This window comes from Pristis pectinata, chromosome 21 (assembly GCF_009764475.1).
Source record: "Pristis pectinata isolate sPriPec2 chromosome 21, sPriPec2.1.pri, whole genome shotgun sequence".
NCBI lineage: Eukaryota > Metazoa > Chordata > Chondrichthyes > Rhinopristiformes > Pristidae > Pristis > Pristis pectinata.
Window position 1 is genome coordinate 10,361,704 of NC_067425.1, and position 21,814 is coordinate 10,383,517.

Genomic DNA, 21,814 nt, shown 5'->3' on the forward strand with positions numbered 1-21,814 from the left:
CACATCTATCACACTAAACATTTATTTCCCCTGTCCACCAGTGCACATTAGCTGCTGTGTGTACCATCTACAAAATGCACTGAAGCTACTTGCCTCGACTACTTTCACATCACTTTCCAAAACCATTACCTCTCCTACCAAGAAGGACGAGGGCTTCAAGTGCACGGGAACACCATCACTTACACCATCCTGACTGAGAAACATATTGCTGTTCCTTTATTGTCCCTGGTGCCATATGGTAAAATTGACTACAGCAACTCAAAGTGTGCTCACCTTCCTAAGGGCAAATAACAATGGGCAATACATTGCTGACATTGCCAGCAAAGCCCAGATCCCAAACAGTGAAAACATCTTTAGAAATGGTCATTATCACCAATTAGAAATCTTTATTGTACCGTAAACAACAGGTACATTTACATCCAAAATATTATTTGTACAGATACTAATAGACCAATTGAAACTTCCAGAATATTTTCTGATTTTCTCTCAGATCTCATTTTCTTTATTGTGAAAATATTTTTTGCTATGCAATTATTCATTTTATTTTAAATGTTTAAAACAAATGGCTCACCTTCCTAGGATAAACAAATGAACGCCTGCAGTGCGTTCCGTGACACAAAGTGTTTGCATCAAGTCACCTTGAAAGCAGACCCAGGCAGAGCTCCGGGTTGAATGACGTCAGACCCTGGAATGTCGTCCGCAACGCGCTGACGTCATGGGAGGAACGTCCGACTCCCGCCTCGCCCCGTCGTGTGCCAGGCGCCATTTTCCTCCCCTTGGCGTGTGAGGGGAGAGGCTGGAGTTGCGTGGTTTACCTCAGCCACTTCAACAGAGGCAATTATTTATAAAAAGGGGCGAAGTGCCACCATAGGACATTTTACCTTTTTATTTGGAAGAGCACAAACATCTGTGCTGAAGGTTTGTAAAGTGTTCTGTGTGATATTTAGGCTTGCCCACCAAGCTGGTTTGGGTCCATGTGAGTGCAGGAGAAAAATAGTTCATTGTATGTACTTCTGTGTTTCTGAGGAAAAGGTGCTTGAAAATGGTCTCAGTTAGGACTTGGCTGGATTTGACCTCAGTTCCCATGGATGTTTTTTCTCATTTCTTACCTTTGACCCATCTTCCCCAGTGGATCTGCCCTCCCCTGCACCTGCCCATCGCTATCTCTTACCTGCATCTACGATGCCCTCTACCCTGGGGGAAAAAACTGTGACCACCCACCTTATGAAACATCAACAACTCCTTTCCTCCCACAGATGGTGTTTGACCCACTGAGTTCTTCCAGCAGAGAAACAAAGGACTGCAAATGTTGGAATCTTCTTGCTCTCTTTTTTTTCCCCTCTCTCTTACCTTTGACCCATCCCCCAGTGGATCTGCTCTCCCCTTCTCCCCCACACCTGCCTATCACTATCTCTCACCTGCATCTACCTATCACCACCTTGTGCCCACCCCACCTCCCCTCTTTTGTCTGCCTATCACTGCTCTGCTTTTCCCTCCTATATATTGGGCTTCCCCTTTTCTTATCTTCAGTCCTGAAGAAGGGTCCTAACCCGAAATGTTGACTGGCTGCTTTTCTCTACGGATGCTGCCTGGCCTGCTGAGTTCCTCCAGCATCATTGTGTTTTTCATCTAGATTCCAGCATCTGCAGTCCTTTGTTTCCCATGGATTCCTCACAAGTGAAAGGGTACTGTGTCTAGGCTCAAGGACAACATCTATCCTGCTGTTATCGGACTCTTGAAGTGACCTCTTATACAATAAACATGAATTGTTGATATCCCAATCTATCTCATTGCACTTTATTTGTCTACCTGCACTGGAGTCTCTCTGTAAAGGTAACACTATATTCTGCATTGATGTAATTATGTGTGGAATGATCTGTCCGGATGGCGTGCAAACAAAAGCTTTTCACTCTATCTTGGTACATGTGACAATAAACCAATTACCAAATGGCATTACCAGCTAGTTTTCTATTTAAAACCCAGGTTTACTCCTTGTCCTAGTCCATGTTGTTAATGAATACATAAGTCTACAAGGACCATTAAACACTGGCAATAAAATAGGTAAAAAGATGTTTCTATCCTATTTTAGTTGCACTTGGCAAGTATTCTTCCCCTTTTGAGTTTCCTGTTCTACCCACTGACCTTTAGCAAGGTAATGAAGAGTTTGCAGCAGTTCTCTGCTCGAAAGCTCCTATGCAGAGTGTAGTAAAATTTTGGAAGCCAATGAGAATTGCTTTAGGACCACAACTACAGACTCAAGCAACCTGTGGTGGAAACTACTGGAGCTCTGTGCCCCTGATACCAAATCATCAACCCTTTAATTCAAATTGGGGGTGAACTAACCAAATGAACTTGATGGAGCAGGAAGTGTGCAACTTTACATATCTGACCATTACTCAAGGTAACCTCCTGCAACATCTGATATAATTTAGTTATATTTGGGGCTCACAGAATCACAGATACTGCAGGTAAAATTTGGACTAACAGAAGTAAAATGATGATCTCTATTCATCTGATGTTGGGAGGTTATTAACAGGTTACTGAGTCTGTCAGATTTAGACTAATTTTCCAATGACTTGTTTTATTGGTTTTTCATGTTCAGCGAGCAGAAGATATGTGCTGACAAATTGGTTCCTTGTGTCAGTTTGATCTTAGTATTGATGGGCTTAGTGGTGTGACGAATAGCTGCAAAACTTTAACTGGCCTCAAAATGCTTGGGTGGCAGGAATTACTTTATAACCTTGTTCTCTTTTGGACAAGGCATGTTTTACTCTTTGTACTAGGTTAAGGAAATACATTACTACAATCTAGGTAACAAATTATTATATTTTCTTTCTGAACATACAGGACTTTGAAAAAGTATCTTGATGTTACATCCATGTGTTTTATCCAAGTCCAAAGGAACTTTTAAATATTAGTAATGATCAGAGTAAACTATGGTGTGTTATTTTATATTATGAATTAATCAGTTCAAAAATCATACATTAAACCTTCATTTTTACTATAGTCTCCATTAATGTTGGTTTTCTATCCTGTAGATTGCTAATATATGACTGAAGCTTATGACATGGAGATTTAACCATGAAGAGAAATATTACTGAAAATTCAACACGAGCTACAGCAGGTACTTTTATTTAGCGAATTTTCAACTGAGAAAAACAATCCTATTTGATGTATTCTTTACAATCTTTGATGTATTGTTTATAACCTTACAATCACATTTGATCTAATCTACCTTAAATCATCATCTATTGATTGATTGATTTATTCCTTCCTTCATTTTTGAGTCAAGTACACTAAACACTTATCTCAAGTACAGACTGGGAATTTGCTTGTGTAATAAAATTCCCAGTGATGTCTTTGGAGTGACTGGGGGGGATGTTTTGCCACACTGTCTAGATGGTGGCCCAATAACTTTTTTATGCCTTCCTGCGGAGGAATCCTCATCATTGATTCCTTTTGATTTTGATTAAAATCTGAAACAGTTATATGACCGGTCCCAGTAGGAAAGCCACAACCTATCACGTTTTGATACAGTGTATTGGAGACTTTGTTACTGATATACTGTAATAATTAACTATTTTTGCACCTGTACTTAGTTAACGTATGTTAACATGTACAAGTTACACTTGCAAGATTTAAGACCATTCTGTTCTTATGTAACTAAGTTTACTTATTTTAGATGAAAAATACAAACAGCAATCAACCATCCTGCTATCAAAGCACAATGTTGCTTTAATACTGGAAATATAAATCAATACTTTAAATTATTTAACGTGTGGATTCCCTGTAAATATTAGAGCACTAAGAGGATACTGTTAATGTAATTTATTCTGTATCCTAAATTATAACAGACAATTTTAAAACATTGACAAATAAAAATAGAAAATACTGGGGGAAATCTCAGCAAGTCAGGCAGTATTTGTGGAAAGAGAAACGGTCAACATTTGAGTCTGTAATTTTGATTTTTGCCTTTGTTGGACTGTTGTCCAAGACTCTCATGACCAACACTCTCAACAGTCTGTAGATGTTTATGAGGTGGACTCTGTAGAATTAACTATGTTGGAATTGCTTTTGAATGCCGTGGCCCTAGCTGATTGGTTTGTCTGTTTTCAAGGCTGCTAGTTGTGAAACCTAGAGCTATGTGCTAATGAAATTAGTAGAAAACATCCAATCAGAAGGGGTGAGAGAAAGAGAACGAGAACAAATGCTGGAAATTCAAAGCAGATCAGATAATTTTGTGGACAGAGAAAAAACTGAGCTAATAATACAGATGTCTACACTTTTAATAGAACTAGCCATTTCTGACAGAAACAAGAAAAGCAAATTATATAATTTATTTTTAATTTCATATTGGATACCAACGTGTAACTGAGGGGAATCATGCTGAAGGGATTTGACTTGAAACATTAACTCTGTATTTCTTTCCATTGCTGAGTGTTTGTAGCATTTTCTGATTTTATTTCAGGTTCCCAGTGTCTGCAGTTTTTTTTTGATGTTTTAATTGTTTTTAATGTAGTTGGTTGAGGGATAAACATTGGAATGGACACCAGAGAATTCCTTGCTCTTCTTCATATTGTGTGGTGGCAAATTTTATGACAATGTGAGATTGTAGTTGGAATGTTTTTTCAACTTCTCATCCAAGAGGTGACATGTCTGACAGTGTAGTATACCTTCACTAGAAGATGCCCACATACGATGATTATACAGAAGTGTATACCTTATACCTTGTGTTGCTGGAGTAAAATTTGAAATATGAAATTAGAGTGGCACGCCAAAATGAAGATTGAATTAGTTAAAGAATGTCAGTTCATGTCACAAAAACAACAAAGCAGTAGATGGATTAGGATAGAATTGCATAACATAAAGTTAAATGTACTGAACCTGCTTAGATCGTATTTACGATCACACAGAAATAAACATCTCTAGTCTCTATGTTATGGAGGTTTGCATGAACATGATGGGCCAAGTGTCTCTTTCTGCATTGTAAATTTCTTTAAAGAGACACAGGAGAAGCTACAAAGAAATTATACACCTATGATACTACAAATGTAGAGTTATACTTCTTAGGAAAGATTGAATAGGCTTTGTTCTGTAGAAATCAGCTTGACATGATAGAGGTCTCGAAGATTATGAATATGTTTTATGGACTACATTGCATTTGTGGGGAAGACCAGATCAAGTGGGCATAAATGTAAGATAGCCACCAGAAAAAAACTTGGGAGTTCAGAAGCTCAGCTTTATTTACCTAGAGTGGGTAAAAAGTGGAACTCACTATCACAAGGAGTATTTGAACTGACGAAGATAGAAAAACATATTAGGGAAAATGAAAAACATAGTAGGGGAAAATGAAAAAATAGGGGTATGTTGATGGGATCTGATAAAGTGTGGGATTAGTCTCCTATGGAGCATTAACACCGGCATAGACCTTTTGAGCTAAATGGCCTGTTTGTGTGGTAAATATTATACAACTTCATGCATTGCAAACTAAATATTGGTGGTTTCCCCTTAACATTTAATATTATTTTAATTAAGGTTCAGCTAAAGAGACTTCAGTCTGAAATGTTAGCTTCCTTTCTCCACAGATGCTGTCACACCTGTCTTTGAATAATTAATGAGTTTCTTTTGAGTGATCTTTGCTCCATTCATTTTGTTTAGTAAGAATCTTATTGTTTCCAAGAGCCCACCTCCAAGCTATGTCTTCTTATTGTCCATTTGAAATATTTTCAAACTATTTTAGTTTGATATTTTTGTTGAAAGGCTTAGGGTATAATGAAAGCAAGTTTTGGCCATGTTTGACAAATTTCTCTATATTATTTACATATAAATTACTTGTAAGTATGGAGATTACATTAATTTATTTAAATTGTATTTTTCAGGATGTCTTCCTGTATTACTATTCAACCAAAAGAAAAGAACCCGATTGCCATTAACTTCAAATCCTATGGAACATGAGTCGGGCTCCAGTAGCATTTTTCCTACATCAGAGAGTTTTGATTCACCACCTGCAGGTAACTAAGTTGATTCCCACCCAAACTTTGGCCATGTTGTTATGCTCTTCTTGTCTTAATGGAAATTTCTTCAATTGGGACAATAACTGCCCATTATTTTGATGGCTTACAAATCCTTATCATTGCTTCTCTGAGCATGTTTCTATGGGAAATATGGAGGTGCTTAAAATGGCACTTTAGTATTGCTTCTGTTTTCTTTCTAAGCAATGGGGAAATGTAAAGTTTCCACGTAATGTCATTTACTGCTAAATTTGGAAAACCACCCTAAGAAGAATCAGGACATATTTTTACACTATCACAATTTGGCTGTTTAAATCTAATCAATCTTTTTTGTGACGGCAAACATTTTTCATTGTTGGCCAGCAAATGTTACCACAAAACTATGCTAATTAAACAGATTTATCTAATACTATTGAAAAAAATATCCTTTTTCTATTTTACATCTTATGGAAAAGTTTGACACATTTATTTGTTAAACTTTAAGGCAACAGAGGACTGATGCAAAGCAGACCACAAATCAATCAGACAACTGTGCAGAACAATTATGAGGCCCAGTTTCAGTATCGCAGTAAGAGGAACAATCTGGACAATACAGGCAGTGGGATGACACCTGTGCCAAATTCAGCAAAAACTACAAAAACCAGGTAGGTTATACAATAGCTAAGGTGTGTTAATTTTGAGGCTCTCTGTGTTTGAATTGCTTTAGATATAGGATCTATTTTAGATTAGAATTCCCAAAGAACATGATCAATAGTAACCTTGAGAGAAAAGAAAATTGATTTTAAAGACTTACAATTGATTTCAGCTTGTTTTGACTTATTTCTGTTTTCAATTAAAACATAAAACATTAGATTAATTTGATTGCTGAATCCATTTGGGGATGTAAGGCAGACTAACCAGCCTGTTAGCATGATATTGTGTCTGTTGCAGTTTTTCCTGTAGAATATGAAAACATAATTTGCTTAATCACGAACGAGGGATTTTATTCTTTGTATACTGCAAACTTAATGTTCTTTCCAATTGCCTACTGGTGGATGAGTGAAAAAAATTATGCAATGATTCACAATGAGTGTAATGTGATCATTTACCTGCCTATTTTCTCTATTCCTGTGGTCTGCATTTTGTTACACATTTACAACTGAGGGCTTGCTAAGTTTGAATCTCCTTGACCATGACTTCTATTGCTCCAGAACAGCCCTAACCAAATTCACAAATGACATTCTCTGTGATTAGGTGATTGTGGTATCCTTGCTTCCCTCTTTGACCTCTCTCCAGCTTTCCATATAGATGACTACACCACACCTTTACAAAGCCTCTCCTTAATCCCCATCTTTCTGGGATAGATCTTCCTAAGCTTCCACTTTTATTTTAAAAGCAAAATTTTGCAGATTCTGGGATAAAATGAAACATTCTGCAAGTACTGAGTAGGTCAGGAAGCATCTCTGGAGTGAGGTATAGAGTTAGCATTTCAGGTATTTTCATCAGAATTTTTATTTGTTTAATCATTGTCGTTGGCAACACCTTTTTCTTCCAGCCCCACCTGCAATTGTGACATACAGAGATACCCAAAGATTTACCTTTGGCCTCTTTTACTTTTCTTAACCTTTATGCATCTGAAAACCTGACACCAGCTTCCTTTAGTGGTCTAATACCCAGCTCTCCTCTCTGTGAGTTCTGATTCCTGCCTCTGTGCTGTCAGAATGCTTTTCTGTTATCTTGCTCCACTGATTCATAACCTCCTTCAGATGAACATCAGACATTTGGAAGTCATCATTTTGAATCCCAGCCACAATTTGGGTCTCTTGCCAGTGACTTGATTTCTTTTGCCTGGTCATTATCAAAGATTGTTCATGTTTTTGGTACTTGTTATTACTTGTGCTAAATTTGCACGATGCTGTTCTTTGACCTCTGTAATGTGGCCCACAACTATATTGACTTCAGTGTGTTTCCTTTGGTAAGCAAGTCTGTTGTAACATGTTTTACTCATCACTAGACTGATGAAACAAATGACCTTGTAACAATCTTGATGCAAAAATGTAATATTATGGTTCACAAATACAGATAAAGTATCCTTATCTTTGTGGTAGACCAAGTCTGGAGCTTGTGCTCAATTATTGCTGCTTTTGCTGCTTCACTGAAGCATAGATGTTGAAGGCATTTAGGATATGCTTGTGTGTGAAGACTCAAAGTACTAGTTACCTATCATTTTATTCTCACTGTTGTAATTGCTTTTCTTTATGCGGAGCAGTTCATTGTTGTTGAGCTGTTGGTGGCAGGGAGGAAATAGTGTCTGCCAAACAAAAACCTCGCGTTGTAAAAATGTAGAATGGGCTAATGTGGAGAAGTAATGAAATACAGAAAAGTTAAATGCACAAAAAAGGTTTTAGGTGTGGAGCCAATTTTCCCAAACCTGACTTGATTAAGTAAGTTGTCACACATAGTTTTCAGATTTCTATACAATGTTTTCCCAAACTTATTTTGAGGGTTATTTGTGATATAGAATTCTGTAGGATAAATCCAGTCAAGTGATCTGTGCCATTAGAGTTTTCAAAAATTTCAATAGATCGCCTGTCTTTGAGGCCTTTGGCCTGGCTACAATTAGCAGATAAGACAAAATAACAGTCAGGGTTATATAAATATGGTATTGGAGAAAACACACAAATACTTTGTCCTGAAGTTAGTCAAGTGACAGAAATTGTGAAACCTGCAGGCTTATCTTTGCAGTAGCTTTGTGGAATAACAAAAAATGAACGTAGATTGGATATTTGAAATGGAAAGTTTTGGATGAAAAGTAAATTGTCATCATTCATCAGAAATGCAAAAGAGCTTTTTTTTTAATCCTCTACTAATCTGTCACTTTGTCATTTTCACATTTTCACTGGTTTAGTTCTTTGGCAGTCTGTACTACATTTTGCCTGCATTTTCCAGAAGTATCATTCTCTCTGACTATTTTCATAATAGGCAAAATGACACTGTGATCCAGTTTGGGGTTGAGTGGTCAAGTGTAGTAATTTTATGCAGTTTTCTTTCACCCAGTGAATACAGAAGCAAATTTCTCAATGAGAATGTGAAGTGAAGAAAATGCAAAAGAAATTCAACTTGCTTATTTTATTTTAATAACTAGGGTGTAGCGGTTGCTACCGCGGAATAAAACAAGACTCTACTCGGAGGATTGCCAAACAGAACTGGTTTATTTTCCCGCCTTGCGCGGGCCTTTTAAGGGAGAATGTTCCCGCCCAAAAACAACCGGTAATGACGTAAGTCCTACGTCATCAGGACTTTCCCGCGCGCGGGTTCTCCCCGTCGCTCGGAAAGACGAGGCCCGCCGCCATCTTGGGCCTCGTTGCTCCGACGCCGCGCGACCCGACTGCCGAGCCGGTTCGCCCGACTAGACGGTGAGTCGCCACACAACCCCCCCCCCCAGAACCGGCGATACAGTCCCCAAGGTCCGTGGGCTGTGCCAGCTGCCGCTTAGGGGGGCGGCCTCTGCGTCGCGGCGTGGCAACCTCGACAGGCTGTTGCAGATCCAAATGGGCCGGTTTGAGGCGGTCCGCCGTGAAAACCTGTTCCCTGCCTCCAATGTCCAAAATAAAAGTGGATCCGTTATTGCGTATGACTCGGAACGGTCCCTCATATGGTCGTTGCAGTGGCGCCCGAGGTGTGCCCCTGCGAATGAAAACAAACTTACGGTCCCGTAGTTCCTTGGGCTGGCAGGATGGGGCTTGACCGTGCCGTGAGGTGGGAATCGGGGCCAAGTCGCCAAGCTTCTTGCGCAGTCTTTGTAGGACTGCTGGGGGTTGTTCCCCTTGGTCCCGAAGGGCAGGTATGAAATCCCCGGGGACAACTAGTGGCGCCCCGTATACAAGCTCAGCTGACGAAGTGCGGAGGTCTTCTTTGGGGGCAGTGCGTATGCCGAGCAGGACCCAAGGCAGCTCGTCAACCCAGTTAGGACCCTTCAGGCGAGCCATCAAGGCCGATTTCAGATGGCGGTGAAAACGTTCCACCAACCCGTTTGATTGAGGATGGTAGGCCGTGGTGGTGTGCAGCTGCGTCCCTAGCAGGTTCGCTAATGCAGCCCAGAGACTGGAAGTGAATTGGGTGCCTCTGTCTGAAGTGATGTGGGCCGGAACGCCAAAACGTGAGACCCAAGTTGTGAGCAGCGCCTGGGTGCAGGAATCAGTGGTGATGTCAGTCAGGGGGGTTGCCTCAGGCCACTTTGTGAACTGGTCCATGATGGTAAGGAGGTACCGGGGTCCTCTTGAAACCGGCAGAGGGCCCACGAGGTTGACGTGTATGTGGTCGAACCTCCTACGGGTAGGCTCGAACTGCTGTGGTGGGACCTTGGTGTGTCGTTGGATTTTCGACGTCTGGCAGTGCGGACAAGTCCTGGCCCACTCACTGACCTGTTTGCGCAGGCCATGCCAGACAAACTTGCTGGCGACCAGTCGGACAGTAGATCTGATGGACGGGTGCGCCAACCCATGTACCGAGTCGAAAATGCATCTCCGCCAGGCTGCAGGGACTATAGGGCGGGGCTGACCAGTCACAACGTCGCAAAGTACGGTCCGCTGACCTGGACCAACCAAGAAATCTCGGAGCTGCAGACCCGAGACTGTGGTTCTGTAGCTGGGCAGTTCGTCGTCGGCTTGCTGTGCGTCAGCTAGGGCCGTGTAGTTGACACCCAAGGATAGGTTGTGGATGGTCAGTCTGGAAAGTGCATCAGCAACGACATTATCCTTTCCGGAGACATGTTGGATGTCAGTTGTGAACTCGGAAATGTAGGATAAATATCTCTGCTGACGAGCTGACCAGGGATCGGAGACTTTGGAGAAGGCAAAGGACAGAGGCTTATGATCGGTGAAAGCAGTGAAAGGCCTGCCTTCTAGAAAGTATCGGAAATGCCAGACCGCCAGATACAGCGCTAGAAGTTCCCGATCAAAAGCACTGTACTTCAGTTCGGGCGGTCTAAGGTGCTTGCTGAAAAATGCCAAGGGTTGCCAGCGGCCTTCGAGTAGCTGTTCCAGTACCCCACCCACCGCGGTGTTGGACGCGTCTACCGTGAGGGCAGTCGGGACGTCAGTCCTGGGGTGTACCAGCATCGTGGCATCTGCCAGGGCGTCTTTGGCCTTAACGAAAGCAGCCACAGCCTCGTCAGTCCAGGTGATGTCCTTGCCCTTACCAGCCAGCAGCGAGAACAGAGGGCGCATGATACGGGCTGCTGCAGGGATGAAACGATGGTAAAAGTTGACCATCCCAAGGAATTCCTGTAGGCCTTTGACTGTGTCAGGGCGGGCAAAATGGCGGATAGCATCCACCTTGGTGGGTAGGGGTGTTGCCCCATCGCTGGTGATTTTGTGGCCGAGGAAATCGATAGAGTCAAGTCTGAATTGGCACTTGGACGGGTTGATCGTGAGGCCGAAATCGCGGAGGCGGGAATACAGCTGGCGGTGGGAAAGGTGTTCCTGGCAGTTACGGCTGGCGATCAGTATGTCGTCCAAGTAAATGAACACGAAGTCCAGGTCTCGGCCTACCGCGTCCATCAGCCGCTGGAAGGTCTCTGCAGCGTTCTTAAGGCCGAACGGCATCCGAAGGAATTCGAACAGGCCGAATGGGTGATAATCGCGGTTTTGGGGACGTCAGCCGGATGGACCGGGATTTGGTGGTATCCCCTAACGAGGTCCACTTTGGAAAAGATGCGGGCCCCGTGTAAGTTCGCTGCGAAGTCCTGGATGTGAGGGATGGGATAGCGGTCCGGGGTGGTAGCGTCATTCAGCCTGCGGTAGTCGCCGCAGGGCCTCCACCCTCCGGTGGCTTTGGGGACCATGTGCAGGGGGGAGGCCCAGGGGCTGTCTGACCTGCGAACAATCCCCAGCTCCTCCATGTGACGGAACTCTTCCTTTGCCAGGCGGAGCTTGTCTGGAGGTAATCATCGTGCTCGGGCATGAAGGGGTGGCCCTGTGGTAATGATGTGGTGTTGTACCCCATGTGTGGGCCTAGAATTTGTAAACGAAGGTGCCAAAATCGATGGGAATTCGGCTAGGAGCTTGGCGAAATCGTCGCCAGAAAGGGAAATGGAGTCCAGGCGCGGGGCTGGTGGGCTGATTTCTCCCAGGGGATAGGTCCGGAGAGTGCTAGAGTGAACTAACCGCTTCCTTCGCAGGTCGACTAACAGGTTGTGGGCCCGAAGGAAATCGGCTCCTAGGAGTGGTCGGGCGACGGTGGCAAGAGTAAAGGTCCAGGTAAAACGGCTGCCACCAAAGTGTAATTGAAGCGTACGAGTGCCGAAAGACCGTATCGTTGTACCGTTGGCAGCATTGAGTAGAGGACCTGGTGGCCTGTCACGAGTGTCGCGGCCTGTCGGGGGCAAAATACTGACCTCCGCTCCAGTATCAACGAGGAAACGCCGTCCAGATTTCTTGTCCTGAACGAATAGGAGGCTCTGTCGGCGGCCAGCCGCCGTAGCCATCAGCGGCGGTTGGCCCTGGCATTTCCCTGAAACTTGCAGGGTGGGTGGCATCGACGGGCCTCCACACCCCACCTCTGATGGTAGAAGCACAGCTGGTCACCCGTGTCGTCGTCTGCGTTCCTGGGGCGTGGTTGCTCGGTTGCTGGGGCCGGGCGAGGCGGGCGTTGGGCTCGCGGCCTGGTGATTTGACTAACGGACGAGCCTCTCTCGCGCTTGGCCCTCCACAGGACATCTGCCCGGGCAGCCACCTCACGGGGGTTGCTGAAGTCGGCGTCAGCTAACAACAAGTGGATGTCATCGGGGAGCTGTTCGAGGAAGGCCTGTTCGAACATCAGGCATGGCTTGTGTCCCTCGGCCAATGCCAGCATCTCATTCATTAGGGCTGATGGGGATCTGTCCCCCAGGCCGTCCAGATGAAGCAGGCGTGCAGCGCGCTCACGACGGGAGAGGCCGAAGGTCCGAATCAAAAGGTCTTTGAAAGCCGGGTACTTATCTTCCTCTGGAGGCGACTGGATGAAGTCTCCAACCTGGGCGGCTGTCTCCTGGTCCAGAGAGCTAACCACATGGTAGTACTTCCTGGAGTCGGAGGTGATCTGCCGAAGGTGGAATTGCGCTTCGGCCTGGTCAAACCAGACGCTGGGCCGAAGTGTCCAAAAGGTGGGCAGCTTGAGGGCCACTGTGTTGGCTGCTGCGCTGTTGTCCATTTCGCGGGTCCAAAAGCCGTTTGGACCGTCGGGGTCACCAATGTAGCGGTTGCTACCGCGGAATAAAACAAGACTCTACTCAGAGGATTGCCAAACAGAACTGGTTTATTTTCCCGCCTTGCGCGGGCCCTTTAAGGGAGAATGTTCCCGCCCAAAAACAACCGGTAATGACGTAAGTCCTACGTCATCAGGACTTTCCCGCGCGTGGGTTCTCCCCGTTGCTCGGAAAGACGAGGCCTGCCGCCATCTTGGGCCTTGTTGCTCCGACGCTGCGCGACCCGACTGCCGAGCCAGTTCGCCTGACTAGACGGTGAGTCGCCACAAGGGGAATCTTTGTGCCAAAGTTCTCAACACATTTTTTATAGTTCACCTTGGGTTGCCTTATGAAAGCTGACAACCTAGAAGTTCTTCCCTGTAGTACAACTTTCTTTGTGCTATGCAAAAAAATTTAATCAAAAATCAGATGCTTCTCTGCTCTTATTCAACATCAGATTGATTCAGATGCTCTGTGTGTAAGACATGCTTACATATGGAACTATCTGGACAAGCATAAAAGTGTCAAATGGAACTCAGTGCAATTTCTGATACCATTTATGCCAAATTAATTGTGTATAGTTGGCCTAGAAATGGCCTAAGCCATTTGTGTAGAAGAAGACCTTCACAACGCAAGTGAGGAAGTGAGGCATGCTTTAATGTAACTCAGAGGGACTAGACCTGAGGAATCTGGGATGTGTATCAGCCTGCAGGTTGTTACTCAGGTTTTCCACCTGTATCTTGCTGTTGGTTTCCTTCATATCACTCATTACTGGAGCCCCATCTGCACCTTCCAGCAATTGTTCAGAAACTTAACCCCTGTATTATCTGATTATGACCATTTCCCTAAAGTCCAGAGCTGATCTATAAGGTCCCAATTCTACTCTTAACTGAGACTTGCAGAGCTAGTTTTGAAAAGACCTTTGGACACTTTTTTCAGTATAAAGCCTGATTGTAAAATATTGTAGTGGAGAGCCAATGCACGAAACATGTTGACTCCAACTTAACACATCTGTCCTGTCACAAAACAATTTCTGGGGCATCATATTTTGTATTATTCTACCAACTATAATGGTTAAGTCATTTCAACATCATTTACTAGGCACTATAGGTTAAAGTAATAAAAGACAGCACTAGATTGGCCAACAAACAAGATTAAAATGGAGGCAGAAACTACAGACTTTTATGATCAGACGACATAAATATGCATAGACTATATTGAATCTGTTTATATTCTGTATATGTAACATCTGAGGAAGAAATTAAGATATGGTTAATGCTGGGCTGGATCATGTGTCCCCTGACTGGGTGGCCACGTTTGCCGTATTTGCTAATTTCACGGGTGCACTTACTTGCTGCTGCATTATGAGATGGGCAGTGTTGGAGGCCTCCATTCCATGGCCCTTCTCTGAAGGAAAGGGGTCAGTGAGTAATGACTAGGTCTCAGATCATGGAACCTGGGGCCCAACTCCAGCATTGCCCTGATGGCTATAGGCAGCTTGCTGCTGTCAAAGTCATTCACATTCTAAAATACTTAAACACAGTTGAAATTGATTAATTTTTGAAAATAATTAAAAATAAAAAGCTGAAAACTTATTCTGGTTAAAAGCAATTATACAGTGAAATTAAAAAATGAAGTAAAACCTTAGCTAAACCTATTTTAATGAAATTTGGCAACCTCACTCAAATGATTAGAGTTACTACTTGCACTGCCGGCCATGGTTGGCATAAATCTAAGGAACCAGATGCAAAGTGCATCTAACTCCTTAGATGAATACATTTGGGAGCCACCACTGGACTTGGTGGTAAATCCAGTGGCACAGAAGATTAGATGAACTAGTAGCTGACATCCAGCATGTCTCCGACTCCAGGGCCAGAGCATGCAAACATAGAAGTCAAAGGTGTCCTGAGCAGTGGAGAACGAAGCATAATCTGACCTATTGAAATTGGCAGTTACTATTTCAGATTTGTTTAGTACCTTCATTTATACTCTGCCTCAGGTTTTGATAAATTTGACTGATAGTGGGAAATAAAATGAACGACTTTGAGACTTTTTTTTCTTCTATACTTTTACATTCTAACAAATTAAGTGTTAATTACTTAAAATGCTGCCTTTTAGCCAACTTCAGCAACAAGTACTACAACGTGAACAAATTCAGGAGTACAGGAAGTTTTCCTATGGATCTAATGTCGAAGAGCAAGATAGTAAAAACAGCTGGAAGTAAGTGAGTTAAATTTTCATGTTATTAAGTAGACCATATCAGATGTTGGCAGAAAATTTGGTGTTGAATGTCTTACTTATAGAGATATAAGAGATTCTGTCCCTTTGAAAAGAATGGTCAGAACGTAGTCCAAATGCTGGAAATGGATTCCACTGTCTTATGTCAGTCATTGTATATTGTCTTTAGAAGCAGGTGCTTTGGCATTGAGTTTGGACTTTATCCTCCAAGGAGTTGATGACAACATGTTTTTCCTCTTGCAAATTTTACAAAGGTGGACTTTCATATCTTTTTAGAATCCTTATCTATTTTTGGCAGGTATTGTAGCTTGTCTTTTTTATAAATTAGTGCAGCTAGGCAATACATTAGCTATTTAGTTATGAGGATGTGCTTATAGTGTCCTACATAAATACTTGGTCTGAACACAGGTGAAATTTGAATCAGTTGATTAATCTATGTCACTTCAAAGTGATTTTTTCCAATTGATTTGCTGAAACATTGCTCTTCAGATTTCTTTTGGAATATATTACAAAATGGAACAAAATCAAGGGTTCAAATAAAATTAAGGCTTGAGCAGCTCTGTAACCTTATTCAAGGTAATGCTGGTTTTAATTTGTTTTATTGAAATGATTATTATATCATCATAAGAAATAAAGGCAGGAGTAGGCAATTCAGTCTCTCGTGCCTACCTGACATTCAGTAAAATCATGGCTAATATTTTACATCAGTATCACTTTTCTGTACTTATTACATACCCCTTGAATATACTCAGTGACTGAGACTTCACAGCCCCCTCGAACAGAGAATCAGTACACCCTAGGTGAAGAAATTTCTTCTCAATTCCATCATGAATGATTGACTCTTTATTTTGACACTGTGACCTGCAATTCTAGACAGGGAAACATAATCCATGTCAAGTTCTGTAAGAATTTTATAGTTTCAGTGCAATCAACTCTTATTCCTCTAAATTAAGGAGACTATAGGCTGCAAATGTTTAATTTCTCCTCATAAACCCATTGCAGGAATCAATCTGGTAAATTTTCACAATACTCATTATTTCACAAGTATGTTTTACCTGAGGTGGGGAGACCAGACCTATACACAGTATTCCAGTTGTATTTTCACCAGGGCTCTTTTTAAATGGAGCAAGATGTATCTACTCTTGTACTCATACCCCTCTTGCAATGAAGGCCAGCATGCTGTTTTTACTCCTAAAAATGCTTGCTGTTTCTGCATGATAAACAACCCGCCAAGTTCCTCCAGCAGTTTAAACAGCATCTGTGGAGGCAAAGTGATATTTCAGGTTGTGACTCAGCATCAAGACTGAGTGTGGAGGGAAGAGAAACAGTATAAAGGGGCAAGAAGGAGGGGTGAAACAGGTCTGTAGATAAAAGGTGGAATTGGGTGAGGTGGTGGATAATAGGCAGAGTTAAGAGACAAAGGCTGGTGGTTGAGAGGTGGAAACAGATAAGGAAAAAAACAAAAAAAACAATGGGCAGATGGAGCCAGGTTGGGAGAGGAGAGGGTGAAGGGGGAGACAAGTACTGGGAGGTGATAAGGGAGGAATGATGGGCAGATTGAACCAGATGGAGGAAGTGGTAGGGAAGACAGGCCAGGGGAGAAGAAAACCGGGTAGCTAGATGTGGGTGATAGGCAGATGGAAATTGGAAAGGTGAATAAAGGGAGAGAGAACCTAGGTGGACTGATAGGAGTGGGAAAGGAGAACTGAGGGTGTGGGTTTCTGAAATTGGAAAACTCAGTGTTCATACCATCAGGTTACCCAAGTGGAATATGAGGTTCTGTTCTTCTAGCTTGTGTTTGGCCTCACAGTGGCAGTGGAGAAGGCTAAGGACAGACAGGTCAGTCTGGGAATGGGAAGGGAAGTGACATGCAAAGAGAAACTCGAGGTGGCCATTGCAGAGAAAGTGCAGATGGCCACAAAACGATCGCCCAGTCTATGCTTGGTCTTGCCATTGTAGAGAAGGCCTCATTGAGAACACTGGAAGCTATAGATAAGATTGGAGCAGGTGCACGTGAATCTCTGCCTTATCTGGAAGGGCTGTTTAGGTCCCTGGATGGTAGTGAGGGAGGTGGTGTAGGAGCAAGTGTTGCACCTCCTACAATTGTAGGGGAAAGTACCAGGGAGTGGGGAGGGGTGAGTGGACCAGGGAGTCATGGAGAGAGTTGTCCCTGCAGAAAACAAAAAGAAGATATTACTGGTGGTAGGATCCTGTTGCAGCTCTTTTTCTTTACTTCAGGTTCCAGCATCTGGACACCATCTTTCAAACTATTTATAGAATACAGTGTTTCTATTTATTCTACCAAAGTGATGACCTCACATTTTCCACGTACATCTTGCCCATTCACAACCTGTCAATGGCTTTCCGAAAATTTTCTGCATCCTCCTTTAGCCTACACTTGCATTCCCCTTAATATCATTAACAAACAGATGTTAAAATTGTCTGCAATGTTGAAAGATTGGAAGATATTTATTCTTAAAGCAATGGACATTGCTGGCTAGACTAGCAGATTGTCCATCTCTTGAGAAGGAGGTGGTGATCCGTTAGTATATTACAAGTGTTATCACTGACACTGCTTTATATAAATGCAAATTGAATGGCCTGTGTAATTGTAGTAAATGTTGACAGTAAAAGGCTGGAACAAATGATTTTTTTTAACAACAGATGGTGAATATGCTTTCTCTCAGCATCATACGGCAGCAAGACAGAGTTTTATATTTTCTGTTCTAATTAGGATTTAGATTATCTTGCAATATTTATATTAAAAACCTATTGCCTGATATGATGGATTAGGATGGTGCCATGCAGCATGAGAAGCCTATCAATAATTTCTGAAGCTCGAGATATATTGGTGCTTTGGAAAACGTGGTGTGTGATGTTTTTGATAATACATACACATGAAAGTACTTCTTCAGAGTTTCTGTGCAAGGGTGGTCATGAAAGACAGTAAACTGCCAATGGCATGATTTATTAGTAAGTGACAGGAGGATTATTTCAGTTGGTAAGAGAATGTCATAATTAAGGTGTTAATCACACAAAATGCTCATTTGTAGCCAGATTCAGCAACAAGTACCTCAACGGCAACAAAGACAGGAGCACGGGCAATTTTTGAGTGGATCCAACACCACAGGGCAAAACAATAACACCACCTGGAAGTAAGTTAATTAGAGAATGTAGCTGATACCTGTTAATATTATTTACTTTTTATTTTACTTTGGACAAATTGAGCCATCCTTTGACAGGAATGAGAGCTTATAGGCTTCACATCTTTCTGATGTGAAGCAATGTAGCCAAGGGGTTGTTCCATCATTTGAAAGATCCTATTACTGTATCCCATCTGAAGTGGTTAAGCTTACTGTGTAGATAGTGAATTTCATTTGCCATCTGAGATGGGAGTTTGCTTATGCTAAAATAAGCATGAACATTGCTACAACATGTCTGTGTTTCTATCTGAATACATTCTTTATGCCTTAAAGAGAGTTTCCAAGATCACTCCCAATTTCCCTGTACCCTCGTGATACTAAACCAATGAGTTCTCGAATGGTCTGGTTTTGATCCATGGTTATTTTCCTACATTTCAATAGTGATAATATTTTAAAATAATTTACTTGTGCTTGAGGTACTTAAGACATTTTGAGATCTATAAGCTTCTGTGTAAATGCAACCTAATTCATTCTTAACATTTAGTTTGTTTCAACTGAGTCACCAATAGTGGCATTGTATTGACTTTTGCATCCCTGGACAGGTGATGGATACCCCCATTGTATTGTATTTGGTCTCCTGTCACCTTCTTTGGGAATTTAACTGTGTAATTTGGGTGGTATAAGAATAAGTAATTGAAAGAACTGCAAACACTGGAAACCTGAAACTAAAACAAAATGTTGGAAAAACTCAGCAGGTCAAGCAGATGATGAAGGATCATTGACCTGAAACATTAACTCTTTCTATCTCTCTGCAGATGCTACCTCAGTTCTTTCATCACTTCCTGCTTTGTTTAGTATTGGGATCAGGTTTGGCTCTAAGAGAGAGCCACTTGATAGTCATGCAGACTGGACGTATGCATAAAATACCTGTAGAACTGTACCCCAGAATGAATCACAGGCTTTGAAAGAAAAAGTTGCAAGAAAAATAAGGATGTGTTACATGCTGAATGCAGTAGGATGTAAAGTTATGTATCCAGTTGCATTCACCATGTTGCCTCAAGGCTAAGTCAATTGAAATTGCCAAAACTGAGATTAATTTTAGTTAGTCAAAGTTATTAAAGGATATAGAATCAAAGTGGCTAAATGGAGATAGGTTACAGTCTAGCTATCATCTAAATTGAAGATGAAAGTGCAGGAGGGTTAGATGGTTTCTTCCCATGTTCCAACATAAGGTTCAGCAACATTTTAAATAATGGCTTAATTCTAGCTACATTGTCTCTGTTGGTACTGTTCACTTTCCAACATTAGCATAAGTTTCTACAGCTATTAGAAAGAGGGAATAAAATGAAATAAAGAAAATCTGTTAGAAATATTCGTATCCAATGATGCTTAGTAGGATTATTAAAATGTGCAATGGAAATGCATTGACTGCGAAAGGATTTATTCCCTGGGTTGCTTTGTGCTCAAATTATTTGGTTGCCTCACGTATTAAATATTTTGTTGTCCTAAGCAGTTACCCCCAAACCCTCAGTTTAATTATAACAACTCACAACAACTCAGCTGGGGAGGGCTGTAAGTGGAGAGAACGTTACACATTGCTTTAATACAGCTAAACTGTGAACTAAAATTAATTACCAATTCCAGTCAGCAAGCTTTATTTCCATGTAACAGAGAAATCATGGACTTATACAACACAAAGAAGCCATTCAGCCCATTATGACAGTGCTGTCTCTTTAAATAACCTATCCATTTAGTCTCAAGCTTTGGCTCTTTCTCCTTTTCATGCATATCCCCTTTAAAAGTGACTGCTGACTTGGTATTTGTTTCTGTCCTTCTGGTTAGTGCATCACTTAATTATGTAAATAATAAAATTTGCCTCATACTCTGGTTCTTTTGTTAATTATTTTAAGTTTGTGGCCTCTGTTTACACATTCTCTGCCATAGATCAATTATTTATCATAATTTTGATCATCTCTATTAAATCTTCTCAACTTTATCTGCTATAAGGAGAGCAATCCCAACTTCTCTCCTCCTCACTTAATTGAAATCCTTCATTCAGGGTACCATTCGAGTAAATCTATTCTACATCTTCTCAAAGGCCTTGACAATCTTCAGAAATTATGGTTGGCAGAATTGGACAAAAAGTACAGCTGAGAACTGACCAGTGATTTTTTTTATCTAAAGATTAAACATCTTCTTTGTTATTTTACTCTGGTCCTTTATTTATGAAGCCAAGGATCCCTTGTACTTTTTTTAATAACCGTATCAGCTAAAGTTGCCACCTTCAGAGATTTCCAGCAAGTTCTTGCAATACCTTTGAATATTTCTTCTGAAGTTTGTCTAAAGGCAAGTAAAACAGAAAACTAAATGTTAGCAAACACTATTTCTTTGATTTAAAGTAGCTAAGTGAAAAGTAAATAAGAAAGTGGGCATATTTTATTCAGAGTACAAAAATACTTTGGGGACAGTCTTCCTGCCTGCCAGGCAACTTTGACTGCGTAGTGCCACTACTATGCCCTATAGTGAATCATGATCAACAACCAGTGTTGACTTTGTATGATGTGAGTGCATTCCCAGGAAAAATGGAATGCTTAACTCTCATTCTGATTTCCACGATTAATTATTCTATAGTGCCTTTCAGTTTGGTGCAATATTCACTTTGGAAATGTGATTGTGCATACTTTTCAGATAAGGGATATGCCATTTGAGGTAATCGTGCTGTTTAGAAACAACCAATCAAGTCGGTCAAAATTGCCCTCAGACTTAAAGACTTTACAGGGCTGAGTTAGCGTAAGCTACTCTGTGTAAAGTTTTCTGACATTTAAAGTATTGGTAATCCAGTTGTTTGGTTATATTCAGAATTGGAGGAATCTGTTCATGTATGTTTCTCTCTTGCACTTGAAGGGGAAACATAGGACATGGTGATGCAAGGAAGTTATCTACAGGAAGGAAAAAAAGTAATGAATCTAAATTGTTGTTATGATCATTCTTGTGGCTGGGGTTACAGAACATAATTGATGATATAGACTTTTTTCATGACGGGGGAACAAAGTAAGGAGGAGTAAGTAAAAGGAAATACTCTTACATAATTGCTGTTTTTATCATAGTGACACTGGGAGACAGGTGGTGGGAATATGATACTTGCGAACGATTTAGATGATTTTCACATTTCCTTATATGAGAGTAAGTTTATTTAAATTATCAGTTAAGCACACTCT

At 41.7% G+C, this 21,814-nt stretch overlaps 1 protein-coding gene across 1 annotated transcript in view; it reads left to right on the forward strand.

Annotated features, from left to right (window-relative positions):
• The first annotated feature begins 3,038 nt into the window (after positions 1-3,038).
• LOC127581533 (spermatogenesis-associated protein 22) overlaps positions 3,039-21,814 on the forward strand; it is a 34,762-nt gene continuing 15,986 nt past the window's right edge. Inside the window, exons 1-5 of the mRNA XM_052036022.1 lie at positions 3,039-3,124; positions 5,880-6,011; positions 6,496-6,655; positions 15,334-15,435; positions 18,507-18,608. Coding sequence (XP_051891982.1) covers positions 3,082-3,124; positions 5,880-6,011; positions 6,496-6,655; positions 15,334-15,435; positions 18,507-18,608 — 539 coding nt within the window. The 5' untranslated portion in view covers positions 3,039-3,081. The remainder of the gene's footprint in view (positions 3,125-5,879; positions 6,012-6,495; positions 6,656-15,333; positions 15,436-18,506; positions 18,609-21,814) is intronic.